This window comes from Dipodomys spectabilis, unplaced genomic scaffold (genome assembly GCF_019054845.1).
Source record: "Dipodomys spectabilis isolate Male_0828 unplaced genomic scaffold, ASM1905484v1 ptg000228l, whole genome shotgun sequence".
NCBI lineage: Eukaryota > Metazoa > Chordata > Mammalia > Rodentia > Heteromyidae > Dipodomys > Dipodomys spectabilis.
In genome coordinates, this window is record NW_024870905.1 from 11480542 (window position 1) to 11498514 (window position 17973).

Sequence of the window (17973 nt, forward strand, 5' to 3'; positions counted from 1 at the left end):
GTTTGCTTTAAGCTGAAGAGCTGAGGGACAGCGCCCAGGCCCAGCCTTCAAGCCCCAAGACTGACAAAAAAAAAATTGTTGGTCATGGGGCTTGAACCCAGGGCCTGGGCGCTCTCCCTGAGCTTTTCTTCGCTCAAAGCTAGCATTCTGGGTTTTCTGGTGGTTCATTGGAGATGAGAGTCTCATGGATTTTTCTGCATTTCGAAGTCTGGCTTCAAACTGTGATCCTCAGGTCTGTCTCTTGAGTAGCTGGGATGACAGGTGTGAACCACTGGCGCCCCACTTGTTCATATTTTTTTAGGCAAAAAGCCTGAGCCACCTACAGCAGTGAGACTCCCTGGTCACAGTATGAGACAGGACAGTTAATGAGAGTGCCATCTGAGGGTCAGCCTTCAAGCCTGGGTCAGCTCCAACCATTCGAGCGCGGAGCTCACGAGGCCACATCGGTAGCTTTCACTAAGTCAGTCTGCATCACAAAGAATTCACCACTTGGTAGTTTAACACGGGAAGCAGAGGAGATATAATTGTGATAGTCTAATTTTACCTAGAAGCCCTTGGGGGCACAGACATCTGCATTTTTATAAGGACCTCCAGAGCTGAGAGCAGATAAGAACATGGATCCTACAACAAGAATTTATGTTTAGCTCCACAGATCAACTTGCGATAAAGGATCCAAGTGATTTACGGAGAAGAAATGATAAATTGCCTGGCCCATTTTGAACGCTCTGTAGGAAAGTGTCTTGCCTACACCCTCAACCCGAGTGGGCGGTACATTCTTATCTCTTGGCTTTCTAAGACACAGACAGGCTGAAAAATAATGGGTCAAACTCTTTGAAGGGTAAATGAAAACGAGAGAAGACTGGTGTGGAAAAGAAAGGTGGGGGGGAATCTGGAGCTCTTAATTGGTTCATAAGCATGAAGCTTGTTACAATCCAAACACAGACTTATGGAGATTTCCATAATAGGATTTCACGTGATGGGTCTCTCATAAATCTTTATTATGGAGCATGCGATGATGTTAATTTAGGTAGGAGTATTATATTACTCTATGTGCTGCATAGTAGCCATTTTTCAAATATTAATAAGTTGACTCCTGTAGACTTAAAAAAAAATTAAAAAAAAAAACCTCAAAATGACCTGACTTTGGATGATAAATTTCTAGCCCAAAAGTGATTTCAGAAAATAAGTCACTCTTTCCAGAACAAATGGACAGGTTCTTATTGCCAAGTTTTCCCCCCCTCCCCCACTTCCCCTTCCCGTATCCAATATTTTCTCTACTAGGCATCAGAGTAACTTCCTTGGGGAAAAAAAAAAATCACATTTTTTTCATTAAAAAAAAAAAAAAAGGACTAGATGGCCTGAATTGCAGGAATCTCAAGAAAGCTACTTCATAAAAAAAAAAAAAAAATGGTTTTCACAGGGCTCTTTAGGAGCCCCTAAAAACTTCAGGTGTGAGTAAAAGTGGAGCTCCTATCCTTCCTAACAGGAGAGGGGCCCCTCGGGTTCATTTCGGGGATGGGTGTGTGTGTGTGGGGGGGGGGGGGGGGGGCATGGTCCAGGCCAGGCGGGCTCTGCGCAGGGAGGCAGCGACGCCAGGGGGCGCTGCGGCACCGGTGTGCGGGCGTCTCCACCGCAGGCCGCAGCAGGCGGGGCCCGGGCGGGCGCCGAGCCGCCGGCCAAGGGCACCGCGGAGGTGGTGATGCTGCATTCATGCAAAGGCATTCTTGTGAAGGGCACAAGCAGGGCAGGAGCCCCATGCGCACGGCGCCCTGCTGGGATCCCAGCTCCGGGCCGGGGCGCAGCATCGGGGTTTGAGGCCGGTCTGCGCACCAGAGCGCGTGAGACCCCATCTCAGAGGAAGAAGATGGGTGTGGTGATGCACCGGGCTGGGGTCCAGGCAGGACCCGGGCAGGAAGTGAGTCCCTATCTCAAATAACCAGTGCCAAAAGCAATGAAAACCTCCCGAGCCGAATGAAGCTCGAGGCCGGGTCCGTGGTCACTGCTGGTCAAGCGTGGCCTTGCTCGGGATGGTTTGGGCCAGTGACACGGGCAAGGAGCGGGGGCCCACACTGGCTCCTGACGCCAGCTGACAGGATCGCACGCGGGGCGCCTGCAGCCACGGACGGGCATCTGCCGGGAAACGGGAAAACGGCACACAAAAACTCCCGTGCTTCCAGAAACACCAGGGCCAGATCACCCGTTCCTGAGCCTCCGGAGAGTCAGGCCAAGCAGCGACACGTGCACAAAGCCAGTCAAAAGGCAAGCAGAGCTGGGCGAAGGTTACTTAAAGCCTAGCTTGAGGGAGGAACTCCAAACACTGAGGTCAGGCCAGGGGCTCATTTTCTGTTGCTCATGGCAACTGCTCTGCATACCTGGGAGGCACATTTGCCATGATGGAGCATTGGTGTCTGTGGTGAGCGCCTCCATCCAGACTGCTGCTACCTTTCATAAAGCAGACCTAGGGGCTCTGACTGGGAAGCTGCATTCACAACACACAGCTGGGAAGAAAAAGGCAGCACATGTACCCGGCCATTCCTGAGATCCTTTTGCAAATCCTCTAGGCCAGGACCAAGAGGGAGGAGCTAAATTCATGTGTATGTGTGTGTGTATGTGTGCACACACACCTGCCAATCTTGGGGCTTGAACTCAGGGCCTGGGTGCTGTCCCTTAGCTCTTTCCCTTAAGGCTGGCACTCTACCACCTGAGTCACAGCTCTACTTCTGGTTTTCTGGTGGTTTGTTGGAGATGAGTCTCATGGGCTTTCCTGCTTGGGCTGACTTTGAACTGCCATCCTTGGATCTCAGCCTCCTGAATAGCTGTGACTATGGGTGTGAGCACCAACACCTGGCTTTTCCTACCCTCCCTCCCCCTGCCCTAGAAGATTCCACTGAGGTGTGTGCACTCAGCCCCACTCCTTTCTACCTGATGTCATTCCTGGTGCAGTGTCAGACACGTGGATCTGACTGTCCACGTCACCTCTTCATCTTGTCTATGTCTCTGATGGCCCGTGGATACTTGTATTTGTACACCATGCACACGAGGCGGTACATCGGTGCGGGGTGTCCTTGGACGTGAGGAGAGGCTTGACCTCCGGTTGAGTGTGGCCATAGGGTTCACTGACTCAGAGTGGGCCACACGATTTTAGGGAGCAGATGGAGATGGAAGGTGACAGGGAGGGGGCGATGTAACCACACAACTGAGTGAAATGGAGTCAACAGGAATTGTGTGCCAGGCCTGTGTGCCCAGAGCCTTGCTGATTTTGCACAAAACCACAGAGCTCTTTATCAGCCCATTCCATTTTCTCTTCCTCCCCCCAAAGAAAGCAATAAGTACGAGGGCTGGGAAGGTGGCTCAGTGGTAGAGTGCTTGCCTTGCATGCTCGAGGCCCTGGGTTCGATTCCTCAGCACCACATAAGCAAAAAGAAAAAAGCCAGAAGTGGTGCTGTGGCTCAAGTGGTAGAGCGCTAGCCTTGAGCTGAAGAGCTGAGGGACAGCGCCCAGGCCCAGAGTTCAGGCCCCACGACCGGACCCCCCCCCCCCCAAAAAAAAAAAAAAAAAAAAAAAAAAAGCAATAAGTACGAAAACAGGACTCAAGAAAAAAAAAAAAAGCCAGCATTAGCTCGTGTGTGTATGTATCTGTGCACGTGTGCTCTGGTACTGGGGTTTGAACTCAGGGATTCACACCCTCATGTAGCTGGTGTTCTACCACCTGAGCCACAATTCCACTTCCAGCTTCTCGCTGGTTCTCGGGAGGTAACCATCTCATGGACTTCCCTGCCTAGGCTGGCTTCGAACCTCGATCTCAGATTTCAGTCTCCTGACTAGCTAGCCTGACAGGAGTGAACTACTGGTGCTGGGCCCCTGCATTAGCTTTTATTTTCCATTATCTTAGTTCCACTTGACCCGCGGGGCCTCTCCCTTCCATCTTCTTTTTCTTTTTTGTCTGTCATGGGGCTTGAACTCTGGGCCTGGGCGATGTCCCTCAGCTCTTCAGCTCGAGGCTAGTGCTCTATCACTTGAGCCACAGCGCCACTTCTGGTTTTCTGGTGGTTTATTGGAGATAAAGAGTCTCATGGACTTTCCTGCCCAGGTTGGCTTTGAACTGTGATCCTCAGATCTCAGCCTCCTGAGGTGTGAGCCACCAGCGCCCAGCTTCCCTTTCATCTTCTAACATGCACTGAGCAGTGCCTCAGTGTGCCTTAAGTGAGAGGGACACGGTAGGGACAGCGGTGAGAAACACTGCAAACCACTGGTGTTGTACCTTCTGTGTTACTTTGTTGCATCATGACACATAAGCGCGGCTGTCAGAAGGAAAAGCTGCAACTTCTAAATCCATTCCTCCTGGAGGAACCGGAGGTTGTTGCTGGCAGGCAGGAATCCCTAGATCTGGGATGGAGGCGGGAGCTGCTTTGCCTGTACCTGTGTGGTAGGTCTCACCCTCCCCGGGCCAGAGCCACGCCAAGTCCATTACAAGCGGACTAAGTGTTTAATGTATACGACTCGCCCTCGCCCAAGCACTCAGGCCCACACACACACTGTGGAATCTGCTAGGCGGCTGTCGGGCAGGCTGGGGGTCTTGCATTACTGCCACAAATGTTCACGTGGCCAAGAAAACCCACTTTAGAGACCAGAGGAGAAATCCAGGCAACTGTCAGGTTTTACACATGACTTACAAGGATCACGTGTGTTTACACTCACTCAGCATGTGGATGGGAAGAGCCAGGAGGTGATCAGGATGTTCACACTAGAGAAACTGAGGCAGCTCAGCAATCAGCTCAGGGTAGAGTAAGGATTCAATCTGTAGTTCCCTCCTTTCATAACGGAAGCCCTGGCCTTCTGTGTATGTGTGTGTGTGTGTGTGTGTGCACGCACGCACTAGTTTTGGGGCTAGAACTCAGCGCCTGGATGCTATCCTTTAGCTTTTTCTCTAAGGCTGGCACTCTACCACTTGAGCCACAGTTCCACTTCTGGCTTCTTGGTGGTTCATTGGAGATAAAGTCTCTTGGATGTGTCTTGCTGGCTGGCTTCCCACTGCGATCCTTAGATCTCAGCTTCTTGAGTGGCTAGGATGACAGGTGTGGGCTGGCACCTGGCTTTTTTCCTACTCAGTGATTCATTTTGATGTCGGCTTCCAGTGAGCTCCCTCAGAAAGCCTCTAAGCCACTTTCAGCTGAGATGCATGGGCACCTCTGTGTGCACGGAGCCCTGGGGGGAAGGGATGCTCCCCTGTGTGCACGGAGCCCTGGGGGGAAGGGATGCTCCCCTACAGCAGCTAAAATCACTTTCAGTCAAGCTTCAAAGTCAGCCATATTTGGGCTCAGCTCTGCAAGTGGTAGTGCTTCCCCTCCGCTTTCCTTCCTTCCCGCTAAGGCAGTAATTAATTGCCTGTGTAGATGGTCTGAGGTAGCCGCCAATCCCTACCCAGCACTGCGATTCCTGTTAATGCTGCTTCACTTGGCGTCTGCTTTGTCAGCACCCACCCCAAGGAGATAAGCGGAGACTCCTGAGTGAAACTGCAATGAAAGATGCGGGGCTCCACGGCCTGCTCCTGCTTCATCGACGGCTTGGACAAGGTTCTGGAGCTGCTGGAGGACAGCACGCGGCCTGTCCATCTCTACCATCTCTGGTGCAAACACCTGGAGTACTTCAAAAGTAATCGAATACAGGATTGTGTGTGTGTGTGTATGAGAGAGAGACAGACAGACAGAGAGAGACACAGGGGGACTCAGATAATTTTAATTTTGTGAATCTAGCATCATCTTTTCTTTTTCTTTTTTGTTGGTCCTGGGGCTTGAACTCTGGGCCTGGGCACTGTCCCTGAGCTCTTTTGTTCAAGGCTAGCGCTCTACCACTTTGAGCCATAGTGACTCACTTCCACTTTTCTTGTGGTTAGTTGGAGATAAGAGTCTCAGATCCTCAGATCTCAGCCTCTAGAGTAGCTAGAGTTACAGGCGTGAGCCACCAGTGCCTGGCCCCAAGCGGATTTACATTGACTGACTGGACTGATGGAGGATGTGACACACCGTCAGTGGGCTCCTCACAATCCTTTGAAAGTGAGAAAAAGCAAGGCTGGAGTTTATTTAGAGAGCAGGAAGAATTAAATCCACGTGTTGGTTCATACTCAGTTTTATTTAGCAGTTAAGAAAATGAAAGGCTGGAGGTTAGGCAGTACAGACAGACAGACTGACTGTCCGGCCTGCTGGGAAATGGTCTACTAACTAGCAGTGAGAGGATCAGACACTGTAGCTGAGAAAGCAGCAGGAGTTGCAGGTGAAAGGCTGCCTGGGAAGCAGTCTGGCCTGTCCTTTACCCAATCATGTGTTGAGGAGGTAGGCTGGGTTCCTGGCCTCCTGCGTCCTCTGTGCCTTCCTTGCAGCTGGCCTGGGCCGGGGTCGGACGCCGCCCTCTGCCAGGCAGCCCTGAGGCTTTTAGGTGGATGGATCCGTTCCCACTTGGGCCTCACGCAGGAGGGCTGCAGGGAGGGGGCTGGGGGAGCTCTGGGAGTCGGGCTTCCACTTCTGCTTCCTCCCATGTACCCGGACGCTGGCTGGCCCTCACACAGCTCATCTGCTGCGCCTTTCTGATTCATATCTCGTTTAATGGGGCTGCTCTGGATTGAATTTTCTACTTGCTGCCCTCACTCCCGCTCCCCCTCACTGGACATGGAGAAAACAACCTCTTCTGCTTGAGTCACCCGTGCCTTCTTTTTCTGGGCTCAATTACAGGGTCTCGCTGCAACTTACCCTAGACTAGGGCAAAATTACATGACTCCCGTGATCCAAGCCTTTCTTCTGCTGTGTTCCACCCCTCCCCCCACCTCCGACCTTATGTTATGTCATTGCCCTGTAGTGGTGTTCCACACAACACAAAATAAGGGTGTGTGTGTGTGTGTGTGTGTGTGTGTGTGTGTGTACACTGGTATTGGGGTTTGAACTCAGGCCTCTTGCTTGGCTTTTTTGCTCAAAGCTGGCACTCTACCACAGAGCCACACCTGCACTAATAGCTTTTTTTTTGCCGGTTAATTGGAGTTAAATGGAAAACCTCTTGGATTTGTTTGGTCAGGCTGGTTTCAAACTGTGATTTTCAGATCTCAGCCTACTAAGTAGTTAGGCTTATAGGTGTGAGCTACTGGCACCCAGGAGAAGTCTAACTTCAGTTCTATAGCTTCACTGTCTATTACTATCTCCATGGACCACACCTGCCACAAAGAATAAGGTGGACATGAGTGTCTCTTTCTTACCAGCCCGGAAGTAGGCATAATAGCCTACTGCTGCCCATTTGTGCAACTTAGCAGGGAAATATGACAAAGTAACCTACTAGGAGCTAAGCGCCTGTGTCTCACACCTGTAATCCTAGCTACTCAGGAGGCTGAGATCTGAGGATCACGATTTGAAGCCAACATGGCAGGAAAGTCCATGAGCTTTTTTTTTTTTTTTTTTTGTCAGTCGTGGGGCTTGAACTCTGGGCTTGGGCGCTGTCCCTGTGCTCTTTAGCTCAAGGCAAGTGCTTTGAACCTCGATGCTCAGATCTCAGCCTCCTGAGTAACTAGGATTACAGGCATGAGTTACCAGAGCCCGGCCCTCCACAAGCTTCTTATCTCCAATTAACCAGCAAAAAGATGGAAATGAAGCCATGGTTGAAGTGGTAGAGGGCCAGCCTTGAGCAAAAAATGCTCAGGAACAGTGCCCAGGCCCTGAGTTTAAGGTAAATGCTTTACTTTACCAAAGTATGCTGTAAGAACTCTATCTGCCTATCTATCTATCTACCTACCTATCTATCTATCTATCTATCTATCTATCTATCTATCTATCTATCTATCTATCTATCTATCTACCTACCTACCTACCTATATCTATGCATTAAATCCTGTGACTTTTGTTTTGTTTTGAGAGAGGGTCTCACTGGGTAGCTCAGGCTGGCCTTGTATTTGTGATATTCCTGCCTCAGCCTTCTGAGTGGCTGGGATTATAGACATAAATTACCATGCCTGGACTTCTTGTGCCTTTTTATAATGTCTTTAAGAAGGAACGATTAGACTTAGAAAATGATACAAGCCGGGCACTGGTGGCTCATGCCTGTAATCCTAGGTACTCAGGAGGCTGAGATCTGAGGATTGTAGTTCAAAGCCAGCTTGGGCAGGAAAGTCCGTGAAACTCTTATCTCCAATAAACCACTAGAAGACTGGAAGTGGTGCTGTGGCTCAAGCAGTAGAGTGCTCGCCTTGAGCTGAAGAGCACAGGGACAGAGCCCAGGCCCAGAGTTCAAGCCCCATGACTGACAAAAAAAAAATGATATAAACTTAGAAACGTCAAGTAACTGGGCGAAAGTAACTCAGTGAATATGTAGCTGAATCACACGTGAAGCCAGGCCTGTCTGACTTCAAAGCTTACTTCTTAGCCCCTCTGTCAAAAATTCTTCAATTCTGTGTGTGGAAGCACTTGGGAGTGTTTGCTAGCAGCGCCTCACCCAGGCTTCCTGGCCAGGGATTCTAGCTCTGTAGCTACTGGCTGGGACCAAGGGAATGAGGTGGTTAATGAGCTCCCTTGGTGTCTGTGACACAGGGCATCTGCAGACCACAGTGCAGAAATTTTTCATCCAATCACACCGCCTCTCAGGAGAAGGGCGTCCAGACAGAGGCGCCAGTGCACGGGAAAGCCGGGGAGCATGAAATAGGAGCCATTTATAATTGATGTAGAGGATGGGAAGTAGAGGATGGGGTGAGCAAGGACCCCAGTGCCTTTGACACCCTCAAAGTGACACAATCATAACCCATAATGTTGTGGATTTTTCTCCCCATTAGGGCGACATTATGACATCATCTTTTAACCAACTCAGAATTACTAGCAATTACTACCACTCTAAAATAGGAATTATTTACATAGTATCACTTGGTCGGTCCTCTTTCGAAACATTACGTTCATACTATTTGCTATTCTATGACATTTTACAGCCCACATTTTTCATTTTATAGTCTTCATAATTACCACTTTTAATGGCTGCAAACATTTCACTGGGGGTGATGTGCCATAATTTATTAAATTGTTTTCTTAATATCAAGTGCTTAATTTGTTTCCCATTTTTGGCAGTACTGAAATTCTTGAGGCTGTTATATTGTGTAGCCTCTTCTCATCCTCTCAAAATTCAAGGGGGGGAAAAAGGATGCTTCCATCTTTGAAGTAATGATGTTTCCATCTTTGAAGTAATGATGCTTCCATCTCTGAAGTAATGAGAAGGAAAATATCTAAGTGCAGAACTATCTAAATATGCTTAGGCTAATGCCTGACATTAAAGAATGCTAATGAGTGATCTAGAGAATGCGAAGCAGTAATTTTCCATTGTTGCTAATAGCAAGAATACATTATTCTATCATATTTCACATGGACTTTATAGTTCCTATGAACAGTTTTACCACATAAACGTGCATTATGACAGTGCTGAGGTGGGCAGGGTGGTTGGTTTGCATTAATGTGAAAACCAAGAGAGGTTCAGAGACCTGCTTAAAAATAGAGAGTGAGCAGAGTTTTGGTGGCTCACGCCGGTAATCCCAGCTACTCAGGAGGCTGACATCCATAGGACTGTGGTTCAATGCCAGCGTAGGCAGAAAAGTCAGAAACTCCAATCTCCAAGATAACCAGCACAAAGCTAGGCTAGTGGTGTGGCTCAAGTGGTAGAGCACTAGTCAAGCAATCAAGGTGAGTAAGCATGAGGTCTTGAGTTTTCTTCTGCTTGGTATAGGCAAGAAGTGGGTGGGGAGAGATATTTAGAACTTGGGCCTAGGTCTAATGACGACAGAGTTCTTTATTCTGTACTGGAATGTCATCTAGCTTAAGGTCAATACAAATAATAAAGTCTATTTGAATAAAATCAGAATGAATATGAAACAGGAAAGCCTTCAAATCCAGGAAAAGCCCTATGTTAGAAACCACCTATTTTGTAACAAACACAGTGCTGTTAGATGAGCATGCCTGATTGTACCTGAGAGCAAGGGGTGACACCAAGACTGATCATGGATGCGAGCAGAGTCCTGTCCGTATCCGTATGACATGTGCCCTGTGGCCTGTGTGGTCATGGTGCAGTGGAGGAATTGGCCAGCCCCAAGTCCTTCAGGGTGCCCTTGCTGGAAACTGAGTCACAGCCCTGGCCTGGGCTTTCCAGCCCCAACAATGGTGAGAAAATGAATTTCAGTGATTTGTGCTAGCTAGGCTATGGTCTTTCTTATGGAAGTTAGAAAAATCTAAGATTTTGATACTGAGAATTAAGCTACCATTACAATAAATAATTAGAAATCCAGAAGCCACTTTGGAACCGAGAGGAGGCTAGAGTTGTTTGTTTTTGGTGTGTGTGTGTGTGTGTGTGTGTGTGTGTACTGGTCCTGGGGCTTGAACTCAGGGTCTGGGCACTATCCCTGAGCTTTTGTGCTCAAGGCTGGCACTCTACCCCTTCGAGGCACGGCTTTACCTCTATGGCTTTTTGGTGGTTAGTTGGAGATGAGAGTCTTGCAGACTCTCCTCCCTAGGCTGACTTTGGGCCATGAACCTCAGATCTCAGCCTCCTGAGTAGCTAGGATGACAGGCATGAGCTGCCTGTGTCTGGCTCTAGGAGGAATTTTGAGAAAGCCAGGTTCTGAGAACAGACGGATGCAATGGAGATTCTGGTGAAGTCTCTGTTGGAAATAAGGAACTGGAAGCAAGGAGATCCTTGCCAGCAAGTGGCAAAGAATTCAGCCAAACTGTGTTGTAGTGTTTTGTGAAAGCAGAACTTGCCAGAGGATAAAGATGGATTTCTGGATGAGAATTCCCAGCCAAGCATTGCAGGGGTCCCCAGTTCCCTAAAGATGAACTGAAGAGGGAATTGTTAAGCAAAAAGTAACCACAACCCAAGACAGGCAAGATTCTGCCTATCCACATAGCAAAGGATGGGAAAGCTTGTTCTTATTTGATGGAGAGACTCCAGAATCTTATCTGCTGTCTTGTGGAAGTGGAGTGGGATTGCCTCAGTAGCAAACATCCAGCCAATCAGATCTAAAGGGACCGGGAAAGTGGATTCTAAGGATGGGATGGCTGTTTATCGGTGAATGTGAGCTTAGAACTGCCCTGAGTGGTGCTTTCCCCACCACAGGTACAGTGGACAAGGCCGGTTCCTCCTACAACACTGCTTCTCTAGCTCTGGAGGGCCAGGGTGCCAGGCAGGAGAGCCATCTTCCACTGCCACATGACTGATGCTGTCACCCTAGTGGGCCTGGAGAGCAGAGTACCAAATCAAAGAGAATTATGATTGTATGTGTGTGTGTGTGAGAGAGAGAGAGGGAGAGGGAGAGGGAGAGGGAGAGAGAAAGTGCACTAGCGCTTAAACCCAGAGCCTGGGTACTGTCCCTTAGCTTTTCCTCTCAAGGCTGGCACACTACCACTTGAGCCATACCTCTACGTCTTGGAGGTAAGAGTCTCATGGACTTTTCTGCACAGGCTGGCTTCAAACTATGATCCTTAGATCTTGGCCTCTTGGATTACAGGTGTGAGCCATTGGTGCCTGGTGAAGAATTATTCTGAGCCTTAAGATATAATGAAATTTGACCTGCTCTCTTTTGGACTCATCATCCTTTCTTTTCTTCCTCCTGATCTCTCCCTTTTGGAGTGGAGATGTCTGTTATGTGCCTGTTCAGAACTGTATTTTGAAAGCACATAACTGTTCACAGGTTCCCAGCTAGAGAAGAACGTTGCCATAGGAACTTGAGTCACATCCATATCTGATTTAGATGATATTTAGATGAGACTTTGGTTGTGGTCTTTAGAGTTCATTCTGCAGTTAGAATTTTGAGGATGTTAGGATTTATTTTGCATGCGATAAGAACATGAATTTGGAAGAGGAAGGCTGATTCCATGAACTTTGTTTTGGTACTGGTCCTGTGGCTAGAACACAGAGTCTGGGTGCTTTCCCTCAGCTTTTGTGCTCAAGGTTAACACTTTACCACTTTCAGCCATAGCTCCATTTCTGGCCTTTTGGTATTTAATTGAAGATAAGAGTGTCACAAATTTTCCTGCCCAGGTTGGCCTTGAATTGTGATCTTCAGATTTCAGCCTTCTGAGTAGCTAGGATTTATAAGTGTGAACCATCAAGCAAATGCCCAGTGATTCCATAGCCTTTTAAATTTGTGTCCCCCATTCCAGTTCATAGATGGAGGTCCTCCTTACAGTATGATTGTATTTGGAGACAGAGCCTTCAAAGAGATGATTAAGATGAAATGAAGTCATAAGGTTTGGGCCCAGATATGACAGGAGTGCTAATGCTGTCATTCCAAGAAGGTGTACCAGAGCATCTGTTCCTTCTTGAGCACACGCTCTCTCTCTCTCCTCTCTCTCTCATCACAAGTGAGGATATAAAGAAAGAAGGTACTGGTTGTCTACAAACTGGAAAGAACCCTCACCCAGAAACTAAGCGAGTCAGAACCTCAACTTCTCAGAAACATGAGGAAATCACTGTCTGGGTGTGGTTTAAAGTTTCCAGCCTATAGGCTTTTTTTTTTTTTGGGGGGGGGGGTTTGGGTCCGGTTGTGGGGCCTGAACTCTGGGCCTGGGCGCTGACCCTCAGCTCTTCAGCTCAAGGCTAGCGCTCTACCACTTGAGCCACAGCGCCACTTCCGGCTTTTTTCTTTTTGCTTATGTGGTGCTGAGGAATCGAACCCAGGGCCTTGAGCATGCAAGGCAGGCGCTCTACCACTGTGCCACCTTCCCAGCCCGCTTATAGTCCTTTGTTATGGCAGCCTCAACAATGAACACCATCCACCCACAAAATAAAGGCTGCTGTGGGTTTGGTAGGGCATGTATCCTTTGGCTTTTGCATTGCTAAGTTCTGGCCCTGGCTTCTTTTAGCCACATCTGAAGAGATGGTCATACCTATTAGTGGACTCCAAATTGCCTGGGCACGGGAAGGGATATTTTAAGAAGATAGTAACAAGAGTTGTTTATAGAGGCCTGCCTGCTAGACTCCTTGGCTTAGCTCGCCTAGAGTTCTGAATCCTTGTAGTTCATCCCTTTAAGGTTGTGCAATCAATTGGGCACTTCTGGAAACGCCCAGAGGGTCTTCAAAGAGACATTTATATTCAGCATTTAGTGTAACACATCCTCTCTCCCAAACCTGGCAACAGCTCCCAGTATATAATCACTGGCCACCTGTTCCTTTGAGATTGCTTGTGCATCATTACACGCAAGGAAATCAATACCCAACCATTGATTTAAGAAGGAGACAAGATTGCATGGCAATAATACATAAAGTTAGTCAAGCCCTACTTCTCAATTGTTTTGAAAGAACAGACAGTTCTATGGCCCTGCCTGAACTAGGAACTCGTCCTGCATCGGGGATCCAGTAGTAATAAAGTGTCAAGATGGATAAGACGCCATAACCCCGGATGAAATAATAGCTCCCGAGTGCTGCAGACAATCTCCAGATGCCTTTCTAGGCTCAATAGTAATATACAGAGTTGGGTCTGGGTTCTGGGCCACAGGGTCACTTTGCCACAGAAGGTAAGTGGTTTAGGGGCTGAGGGTGCAGGCTGATGCACACATATATTCTGTCCTGACAGACAGGTAAGGCCAATTGTGCACCTTATTCATTAACTGACTAAGACACCATCTGGACTTTCCAAGCTAAATTAACATGTAAAAGTCATTTAGATATGTTAATTGGTTTTGAACCAGTGAATAGAATCAGTAAAAAGGGGACCAGGGGGATAGATAATATTATCTTAAGTTTATATGGAACTTTTGTGGTTTGGGTACTGGGGCTTGAACTCACAGCCTGCTGTCCCTTAGAGCTTTCTCACGAACGGCTGGTGCTCTACCACTTGAGCCATACACTCCACTATTAGCTTTTTGGTTCACTGGGGATAAGAGTTTCATGGACTTGTCTAGTGGGATTGGCTTTGAAACTCAATCCTCAGATCTCAGCTTCCTGAGTAGGATAACAGGCGTGAGCCACCAGTTCCCCACAAGCTTTGTGCTTTTGAAAACCTGTTCATGAGTACGATTTCCCTTTACGCTTTCTCCAGTCTGTAGAACGTATGAATGATGGTTGTATTGGAACGTGAGGCCCAAAGGTTTTTATTCTTTTAAAGGGAAGAAGCTAAGGACAGTGAAAGAAATGAACACAGCAGGGCTTGTCTTCTCTCTGACCCCCAAAAACCCCACAGATAGATAGATGCCATTATTGACAAAGCTACTGAGAGGCAGCGTCAAGATCCGAACTCAGATCACCTGGACATCATAGGCCATACATGATTATAACACAGTTGAGACTTTCAAGCCTCCAGAAACATGAGACATCTCTGTTGCTTAAGCTATCCAGTCTGTGGGGACTTGGTTATGGCAGCCTGAGCAACTGAGACGATCCACAAAGTAAGGACTAGTAATTCTGGCTGCAGTGGGGTACAGGGGCATGTTTTGGCTTTCTGATTGCTAAATTCCTGGCACTGGCTTCCCTTAGTACCATCTAAAGAAATGGTACATTACAGTGAGTGTCACTTCTGGATATCTTGCTGGGCATTGGTGGTTCACAATTGTTGTCCTAACTGTTCTGGATACAGATCTGGAGGGTTAGTGATCCCACAGAAAAGATCCCGGACAGAGAAGTCTGGGAGACTGTCTCCAAAATAACCAACCAAAAGTCAGCAGTAGGTACAGCTCAAGTAAAGAGCTCCAGCTGTGAGCAAGTAAGCCTAGCAAGTACAAGGCCTTGAGTTCAAACCCTAGTACTAAATATATATATATATATATATATATATATATATATATATATATATATATATATATATATTTCTGGACACCTTGAAACAGTGGTTGGCTGGGATGGGTGACAGGCATGTAAGAAATTAATAAATGATGTAACGGACAAAGTAAGGGCTACAGAGTCAGAGATATGTGTTTAAATTCCAGCTTTTCTACTTCTAGCTGTGCTACCCTAAGCAAGATAATTTACTTTCCTGAGCTCCACTTTCCTCATGTGTCAAATTGAGAAAAAGATCTTAGCTTCATAAAGGTGATGTGAAGATTTAGTTATATAAATAACATTTCTCACACAGCAACAAACATTCTTTCCTTCTATAAAAAATATTTCTCCAAGAAGCAGAAAATTACAGAGCAGCGGAAGACAAGGGTCATTTATTTGGTAACAAATAAAGACAGAAGCTGGCGTCAGTGGCTCATGCCTGTCATATTAGCTGCTCAGGAGGCTGAGATCTGAGGATCTCAGTGTGAAGCTAGCCTGGGCAGGAAAGGCTTGAGACTCTTACCTTCAGTTAACCACACGAAGCTGGAAATGAAGCTGTTCAAATGTTAGAGTGTCAGCTTTGAGGGAGAAAGCTCAGGCCCCAGTACCAGCATTAATGTGCACTCACACGCACGCATGTGCACGCACACACAGAATAAGGATAGAAACATGACGTGGAAAGTACATAAGAGATCTTATTTCTATAGACCACAGCTCAAGGGCTACTTCCTTTAAGATGATCTCTCTGACTCCCAGAGTCTGAGTTAGTCGAGGGGCCCTTCTAGACTCCCATAAAATTTCTGGTTACCTCTATCTTAGCATGCAGTACACAGTCTCTGCATGTCTGGTTTCTCCTGTAAATAATAAATCAGCCTTCTGTTTGCTAGAGCAGCTGCCATAAATGGACACACAAGGGCAGGACTGGGTGAGAGGGAACCGGAGCCACGCGAGGCTCGTGGGTCTCCTTACCTTCACTGCGTAGGTGTTCAGCGGGTCCTTTGCATAGGAGGCAGTGTAGTACACCGCGTCGCCCGCCTCACAGCATGGCTTGTCACTCGTCAGTCTGAAATCTGACCAGCTGTCTACTCCAAACTGGAGCTGGTCTTTCTGGCCAGCCATGAAGAGGTCCTCACATTTCATGGCCAGTTTCTTCAAGGCATCTGTGTGGAGGCTTCGGATTTTCCCCACTACTTCGTCCCGGTTTTCAAGTCCACGGTAAAGGGCTTGTCTCTGTGGCTTCTGGATGTTCTGAGCCGGTCTGCAGGAGGGGCCACGGCGGCTGGACAGGGACTCTGTGCTGTTGGAGAATCTGTCCTTAGCACTGAGGGCGGTGAAGCTGCAGATGCTGTTTGCGGTGGAAGGGACAGGTCTCTCCAGAGAGTTGCAGGAGCCCACGTCCCCACCCTTGAGGTCGCAGCTAAGGGAGGAGCCGGCGCTGCTGACATCCCAGCTGGGGTCAATGTCATAGGTAGGGTTGGCCACCACACAGAGGCTGCTCTCCATGGCTCTCTGGAGGTCTCTGGAGAGGGGCTCGGTGTTGGCTCTGATGATCATCTTCTTTGGCAGTGGGGGGGGCGTGGCTTGGGAGGCGCTCAGGGCTTCTTGCTCTGCTTTCTCTCCAAAGGTGATGGCGTCATCTGAAGCCCCCTTGGGCTGCCTTGGGTGCTTGGGTGGGATCATGGCTGCTCTAGATTGTCCTGTATAATTTTTAAGGCAAGAAGAAAATGAAACTAAGTTTTGGATCTTCTTTCATAGTTGAAACAAGTCGATATGAGTGAGAGAGCTGTGGGGAACCTTAAGAACTAGTTGGTGTTTTCACTCACAGTGGGAAAAGAACAAAGAACAAATAGCTGAACATCACAGGGAGGTGTCCAAGAGGTAGAGGCAACCGAGGCGAGCAGCGTCTCAGCATTCCTCTGGTGTGTGTGTGGGGACTGGGCACTAGTGTGGGTGATGTGCTTTGTGTTCAGGAAGGAATCTGGACTCCCTGTGTCCTCAAGGGCTGCCACTCAGCACACCTCAGCACTACGCAAGCACAGACATTCCAAAACACTTGATGGAGCGGGCACTGGTGGCTCATGCCTGTGATGCTAGCTACTCAGGAGGATTGTGGTTTGAAGGCAGCCCACAAAGAGGAACCGCCACAAATCAGAAGTGGAGCTGTGGCTTAAGTGGTAGTTTTGGCCTTGAGCAAAAAGGCTAAGGGACAGCACCCAGGCCTTAATTCAAACCCCAGTACTTGCACCAAAACAAAAGAAAACAAACAAAAACACACAATGATAGCTTGTGTAGATCAAGAAAATACTTGAGGGCATTACTGAAAACAGAATTAAAACTGGGCCCATGATGCAGGGGCACAACAGCCATTATCTTGTTCTTTTGACACTGCTCCAAGTCCACATAGTATTGCACTTAGCAACTGTTATAATATACATACTTATATATGCTTGTGTGCATTATATCTTTGTGTATGAATATGTAAATATATTGTATACATCTAACATTTATGCTTAGGAAATAAAACATGTGGGTTCTATGAAAATGTTAGAGTAACTTATATAATGGAAAGACAAGCAAAATATGCCAGGAGATTCCACAAAAGTCACTAAAATTAGTCATGTTATAATGAAGTATTTACATATGATCTTGGGAGTCAGAATATAATGCTTTGTTATGGACTGAATTATGGTGTGTCCTTAACCCCTGGCACCCAAAAAGTGACCTTATTTGAAAATAATCTTTGTTAATGTAATCTCATTAGGGGTGGATCCTAATAACATTTAACAAATGTTCCCCTAAGAAGAAACACCATGGAGTGACAGAGACAAGCAGGGAGACAAGTGGTAGAGGGCGTTCCTTATCTACAAACTACAAACACAGAGTAAACCGAAGGAGTTACTTTTTTGTGTCAATGCATGTAGTAACATTTTTGTACAGAACAGAACTATTATATGAACAAAGCTATGCACATGCTGGGCGCTGGTGGCTCAGGCCTGTCATCCTAGCTACTGAGATCTGGCAGTTCAAAGCCAGCCCGGGCAGGAAAGTCTGTGACACTCTTATCTCCAATGAACTACCAGAAAACCAGAAGTGGCACTGTGGCTCAAGTGGTACAGTGCTCGCCTTGAGCTGAAGAGCTCCAGACAGTGCCCAGACCCAGAGTTCAAGCCCCACAACTGACACACACACACACAAAAGAGTGAGGGAGAAACAAGA

General features: G+C 47.7%; 1 protein-coding gene across 1 annotated transcript in view; it reads right to left on the reverse strand.

Annotated features, from left to right (window-relative positions):
• Nucleotides 1-17973, reverse strand: part of Peak1 (pseudopodium enriched atypical kinase 1) — a 227590-nt gene that overhangs the window by 2488 nt on the left and 207129 nt on the right. Inside the window, exon 5 of the mRNA XM_042697775.1 lies at nucleotides 15727-16454. Coding sequence (XP_042553709.1) covers nucleotides 15727-16454 — 728 coding nt within the window. The remainder of the gene's footprint in view (nucleotides 1-15726; nucleotides 16455-17973) is intronic.